The sequence below is a fragment of the Carya illinoinensis genome, chromosome 8 (assembly GCF_018687715.1).
Source record: "Carya illinoinensis cultivar Pawnee chromosome 8, C.illinoinensisPawnee_v1, whole genome shotgun sequence".
Classification (NCBI taxonomy): Eukaryota; Viridiplantae; Streptophyta; class Magnoliopsida; order Fagales; family Juglandaceae; genus Carya; species Carya illinoinensis.
The window spans coordinates 30172082-30178596 of NC_056759.1; the positions used below are offsets into that span (position 1 = coordinate 30172082).

Sequence of the window (6515 nt, forward strand, 5' to 3'; positions counted from 1 at the left end):
ACACTAAGAATGCATTAATGACGTGCGCAGAAATGTATTGAAAATTTTCAAAAAAACTTCGAAGCATCGATCAATCATATCTCGGGAGACTTATAAGGTGCTGTTGGGCTTCATTATTGACACAAGATTATGATCACGGATTACGAGTTAATACCCTGTAGGAAATTGAAGTAGATAAATAGAAAAATTCAAATATTTTCTTATTCGACGTTTATTAATTATACTTTAATTATAAGGACAATCATGTTTTGCTCGAGATAAAAGCAAAACTTGAGCAATATTTTAAAAAAATCCATTGACACAAATACAAGAAAACTAAGACAAGCCGATTGATTGAGGTTGTCTTCAGTTGGAAGAAGCCAAGCTATTTCCAATGTCAATGACAAATCGGTATCTGACATCACCCTTAGCAAGACGCTCCATTGCCTTGTTAACGTAGTCTATTGGAATAACCTCAATATCTGCTGTGATGTTGTGTTTTGCCGCAAAGTCTATCATCTCCTGAATTTCCTTCATTCCTCCGGTTGCACTACCCGCAACCATCTTCCTTCCTGTTGAAGCTAATCTTATTAAGTACTCTATAGGTAGAAAAGAACAAAACGGAACACCAAGTACTAAATCATAACGAAGGAAAACATTTGTGATAAACTTAAATGAAATTACCCATAAGTAGAGGAAAGACGGGTAGCTCAAGCGGTTTCTCTGGTGCACCCAACATAACAAGCTTTCCATGTGATTTCAATAGACCAATTAAGGGTAAAATCGAATGCATAGCAGATACTGTATCTAGTATACCATCAAACGTGCCTAGGCTAGCCTGCAAAAATTTAATACTTGTCACAACCATTCCTTTAACGGCTGCATCTGGTCACAGGGAGCGTCAATTAATCAATGGGAACAAGAAATCTTGTAGTTTAACATTACCTCCAATTGTTCTTGGTTGGAGCTAAGCAAAAATGAGTCAGCACCAAGATGTTCCAAAGCTTCATCTTTCTTGCTAGAGGAGGTACTAATTACCGTCACTTTTGCTCCAAAAGCTTTGGCAAATTTAACACCCACATGACCAAGCCCACCAAGGCCAACAACCCCAATGTGTTTACCTGGCTCTGCTAACCCATAATATTTCAATGGGCTATAAACTGTGATTCCAGCACAAAGGAGAGGAGCAGCAGCATCAAGTGGCATGTTTTCAGGGAATCGGAGGATGTAGCGCTCATCAGCTACCATGGTGTCTGAGTAGCCTCCGTATGTAACTGTTCCATCGTAGTAACACGCACCGTAGGATAATATCATTTTTGGACAGTAAACTTCAAGGTCATTGTTACAGTTCTCGCAGGAGTGGCATGCACCAACAACGCATCCTACTCCCACTTTGTCTCCTACTTTAACTTTGTTCACTCTGCTCCCCAGTTCTGTCACTTCCCCAACAATTTCGTGCCTGCAGTCGAATGGAATTTCCAATTTCATGCCATTACTTCGAGCTCCAAAAATGAACGTGTTTCTTGCCGTTGTTTTAGGCTAAAAATCACATTGATTTCCAATATTAACAAAAAGCGCAGCACATGATTGTACTCTTGTATATGAATAAAATCATGCATTCTTAAACAAACACAAAAATTGCTCTAGATAACATTATATTGGATCATTAACATGATCTAAAGTGTAGACTTGTAGTGATGAGATAGAAATTTACCCAGGGACAAGTGGGTATATGGAGGTGCCCCATTCATTCTTGACCATGTGAAGGTCCGAGTGGCATATCCCACAATAAAGAACTCTGAATCTTACATCCTTTTCTCCAGTGGCCCTGTGATCATAGAATTTCAGCACAATTCGAAAACTCAAAAACATGAGAAAGTATTATAAAGAGAAAGAAAAATGCAATAACAATCAATGAAGTAGGAACTTAAGAAGAGGGGGTGATAGAGAATACCTTCTGGAGAATTTGAAAGGTGAAAGGACGCCAGAAGAATCTCTGGCTGCCCATCCAACCGCCTTGATGGGGTGCTCTTCCTCCGGTGTTTTCGCCATTGATTTTCTTTGTTTTTTCTCTAAAGCGACAATGAACCAATAGAACTAGTAGTAATAACAAATGAGGGAGAGTTTATGCAGGGAACTTGGGTGTAGAACAAGGGAAAGATGTGTTGTTTGGGGATGTCCAAGCCAGTGATTATAAGCTTTTGATATATATACTTAGGGAGTAGGGACTGTTGGAATTTGGAATTTAGGATGGGATGACGTATGGGGTGAGCGAAAGCTAGTGAGTACGTGAGGTAATGGCTTTCGTAATGTTGGGATGATTGTACGTGGTGCCCAGGGCAAGGAGTGCTCTCGTTGAATGTTCTCATGCAGGTGGATGGCTGACGTACTGGATTAGCTATTAAGAATGTGAGTACCTCTGTACCTATCTTCGGTTCATGAATCTTTAAGCGCGACTCCACTCGTTGACTCGACTAATAAACATTCATTCAGATATAATTAAATATATTATAGATTATATGTATTTAATTTATTACCACTTATTAATATTATTTTAGGTGTCTATAGATTTGTATACATATATGTATTTGAATTAATATTCTATTGATCTTTTTTAATATAATAATTAGCTACTTAAATATATAAATTTATTAATGTTAGTATATAATTACTATTTTTTTTACTTGTGCGGTTGAATAGATTTCCTTATTTGAAATATTGATCAAATTATATTTACATTTATATTCTATACTATATTTTGCATTTGAAAAGGATATGATCTTCGATTCTTCTTGAAGTTTGGGATGAAAAGTTACTAATTAATTTTTTCAATTCCCTTCCGTGCATTGGTACGTAATCTTTAAATTTAAAGATCTATCAATGTGACTTCCCTACCTAAACGTGGTCATAGTCCACCTACTGGAAGCCACGCAAGAGGATCATGTGTTATATAATTTATTTTATTTAAAACGGGATGTAAAAGTTTTAGTACTTAAATTAATTATAAACAAAAACAGATTAAAATAAACTACAAGAAAAATGACTTTTTGAGTTTAAAGGATTTCGGTCAACGCTTAAATTGAAGTTAAAAGATATAATATGTGGCAAAATTCAGGTCGCTGCTAAATTTCATCGCAAATGATGCCATGTGGCGATTCCAATACTATTGTTTTATTACGGCTAAAATTTTAATTTTTGCAGCATCTTTGGTCACCACAAAAACCACCACAAGAAAAATCGTTTTTTTCCGACTAATTCTTTGACAATAATTTTTAGTTGGTCACAAAAATTCAATTTTTTCATTCCTACCATTTTATTTCTGAGGATTTTAAATTCATCGCTAAAAATAAGTTTTTGCAATCAAATTAAATTTGTCGCAAAAACATTTGTCGCTAAATGTGATATTTAAGCATTTTTTCCCTCATATTTTCCCCCAATCCTCGGATGCCCTAACCTCCCTTTTTCTCTCATGTGCACCCCCCATGACTCCCACTCTCTCTGCACTTCCCCTGCTCTATGACGTCGACTTGCTGCTGTGCCAGCCCCTCGCCACCATCACACCATGGTTTTGCTTGGTGTCGCATGCCTCTGCCTCCACATTGGTTTCCAATTGCTAGCATCTCCTTCGCTTGAAAGCTCCAATATCGGTAAGCACCTCCAGAGAACCAAGAACGAAGGGGAAAAGGGTGTGGGAAAATGGAACTCGGAAAATGGGCATCCAAGAATGAGGGAGGAGTTAAAGCAATGGAGCCTCAAACAGATATCAAGCTGTGCGCAAAGAGCGGTACGTGGATTTGAAGGTAGACGAAAATGGAGACAACTGAGTCGAAGGGGAGAAGGATGTTAGGGGGAAATATTAAAAGGGTTTCGTTTTGGCGCTTGCAAGTAATACCAATGTAAATGCCAGCATCGCGACAAATTATTTCATATTGCGATAGCAGAAATCGATACAAAATCTAATAAAATCGCTACAAAAAACAACTTAACGGAAGGTTTGTTAAGAAGTCGCAGCATGACATTAAAAGCATGCGGCGAGTGGCGAATCATTGCAAAAAATAGCTTATTGCGAAGATTGTTTTTGCAACGATTTTCAAATCACCGCAATAGGCCGTATTTCTTGTAGATCAATCGATCCACTCCCTCCCTCTACCTTGTTCGTAAAACGGCTCTATCCCACCAGACTCTACCTCGCCGACCAGTAAGCCTCACTTCTCATTTCTTTGTTTCTTTGTCTCTCTCCCTCTCTCTCACAGTAGCCACACCTTTGATGTTGTTGATAGAAACTCCACCACAGCGCCATCATGACCAATTGATAAGGAAATTCTACACTGTCAAGCCAATTGCACGTTGCACACCCCTTACCCTCAAACTTGAGATTTGTCACCATGGACACCAGGTAAAGAGTTTGTTGGTGTGGAGTTGAATTTTGGTTTCATTAAAGTATGGGAGGTTTAATGGATTGTGGGCATTTTTGCAAAAATCTAAGCACTTCAATTTGTATTGTTTGGAGGGATTTCAGATGATTGAATTCATGGTGACAATTGTGGATTTGCACAGTTTGGCCATTGAGGAGTATATTGGGTGTTGTTTTGAAGTGAGTGGTTGAGTTACCTTTGGGCTAAGTGTAGTTCTATTAACATGAGTTTTGTGTAGTTATATTAACATGAGCAGTTTTGAAAAGGTTAGGATTTAATTTGGTTGTGCAGTGGTTGTGTTACCTTGTGGCTAATTTTTTTTCAAAAAAATTAAACTAATTGGAACAAATAGATTGGATAGATGGATTTAGCTAAATTTGGGTCATAGGTTAATAGGTATTTAAGTGTGTTTAATGTACGTTTTGTGTCATTGGAGATTTTAATCTGTTGATATATGGTTGTGGATTGAATTATGTAGCTGTTCGAGGTTGATGTGTTGAGTTGATGGGTTGTTTTGGTATCATATGTTGCTGTTGGATTGATGTTGGTTATTTTGAGCATCTTTTGAATGGCTTTTAATTTTAGAAAGATGAACAAGTTTGTACTAGTTTATGCAAAGAGGCACGAGAGTACCTATATCCAAAGTCACGTGTTTCTTGTGGCGACGCAAGTCGAGTGGCGGTAGAAGGCATGGCTGGTGGGTGGGGCCAATCAATCTAGAAATTTTTTCATAGGAGGTGTTAGGGCACTTCAAGAGTATGAGGGGGAGAGCGAGAGTGAGAGAGAAATGGTTGTGGGGCTTACCCTTATGAATGGGAGGGGTGTCTCAGGCGTCTGTGTTTGGCGACACTGGTGTCCAGAAGATGGTGGAGGGCAGTTGTAACAATAAACATATTAGAGTTTTGCCTAAAACTAGTGGAGAGAGATAGAGATTGTTGGGAAGAGAGGCAGAGGAGATCTGAGGAAAGGAAAAAGACCCACCCAAGATGGCCTTAATGAATAGTGGAGGTGGGCAGAAATGCAAGGAGACGACGCGGGCGCAGAGAACCAGCAGGGGCAGAGACACTACAAGGAAAATGAATTTATGAAAATGGGGTGGAGGAACTAAGCTTGAGGTGGGCTTGAGATTTCAGAGAAGGAGAGAACAGAGAGAAGTGGAGAAGGCAGAAGCAGGAAAGAAATCGGGGGGGGAATAAAACATGATTTTGTGAGAACTTTGGTGCCCAGACGTATTAGCGACTATTTTTTGGGCATTGCAACATGTTTTTACAAATACAGTTATCAAAATCACTACAAACATTATATTTTTCACTGCAAATACAAAACTTAGAGAAACTATGACTTTCGAGGTAAAAACTGAGCGATGATTCAAAAATTGCTGCAATAGGTCATCTTTTGTAACGATTCTTTTTTTGCAACAATATAAAAATCACTGCAATAGGCTAGATTTCTTGTAGTGATGGTTGATGATGACATAAGAGGGGATCGAGATGATAACTTTCTCATCATTAATGCTATGTGAAAGACGTGTATTGCATATAAGCTTGGTGGGTAATGCTACCCAATAAACTAATGCCTACCTTTTCCCAATATTTCAAATGATTCTATGAGACTTGGATTTAGCTTTTCCACCATTTCAAGAATCAAGATTCCTTTCACTGGAGCTATCTTGCTGAAATATACCTTCTCTTGAGATAGTACGTCATCAATTCTTTACATCAATTATTAGAGTAGCTCTCTTGTTGGCTTTAATAAATCTTGGGTTAGTTTGATCTTCTCACATGTCTTTTGCGCAATCTTGGTTCATAAAACACTCGTTTTTTGAAATCCGTTCCAATAGAAATGTAAGTGATCCAGTTCCCTTTAAAGTATAACATGCAAGCCCTTAACTGCATGTTTTCTAATATTTCTTTGTTTGTCTGTCAAATGTCTGAGCTGGTTTCAAGGCGGCAATGAAGTGCAATCTTGTTCTATATTAAAAGCCATTGCTTTTATTAATCATTTGAAAATTTTATTGTGAAAAGAGAATGTTGGTCTGAAATAATGGATGTTGGAACTCTGTACTATAACATGTTTTGTGGACTATATATAAACTCAAGTGCATATAACATTAAAAACATG

The 6515-nt window shown here is 38.0% G+C and overlaps 1 protein-coding gene across 2 annotated transcripts; it reads right to left on the minus strand.

The window, feature by feature from the left end:
* Positions 1-179: 179 nt before the first annotated feature.
* LOC122319194 (probable mannitol dehydrogenase) lies at positions 180-2147 on the minus strand. 2 transcript variants are annotated; one of them, XM_043137148.1, is made up of 5 exons: positions 1934-2147; positions 1694-1807; positions 925-1438; positions 664-817; positions 180-551 (listed from the first exon to the last, which is right to left on the minus strand). In XM_043137148.1, the coding sequence occupies exons 1-5, from the start codon at positions 2029-2031 to the stop codon at positions 346-348; spliced, it is 1086 nt and encodes a 361-aa protein (XP_042993082.1). In that variant the 5' UTR covers positions 2032-2147; the 3' UTR covers positions 180-345. The 2 variants fall into 2 exon arrangements, with proteins under 2 accessions (XP_042993082.1, XP_042993083.1); XM_043137149.1 differs by having other exon boundaries at positions 925-1518; positions 1934-2077.
* Between the last annotated feature and the right edge of the window lie 4368 nt (positions 2148-6515).

Bases quoted from the DNA above. Each gene is read 5' to 3' on its own strand.
- LOC122319194 (XM_043137148.1), bottom strand. From the start codon at position 2,031: ATGGCGAAAACACCGGAGGAAGAGCACCCCATCAAGGCGGTTGGATGG. The intron at 1,439-1,693 runs GTAAATTTCTAT...ATTCGACTGCAG, and splicing joins ATATACCCACTTGTCCCTGG to GCACGAAATTGTTGGGGAAG. The intron at 552-663 runs GTAATTTCATTT...TAGCTTCAACAG, and splicing joins CGTCTTTCCTCTACTTATGG to GAAGGAAGATGGTTGCGGGT.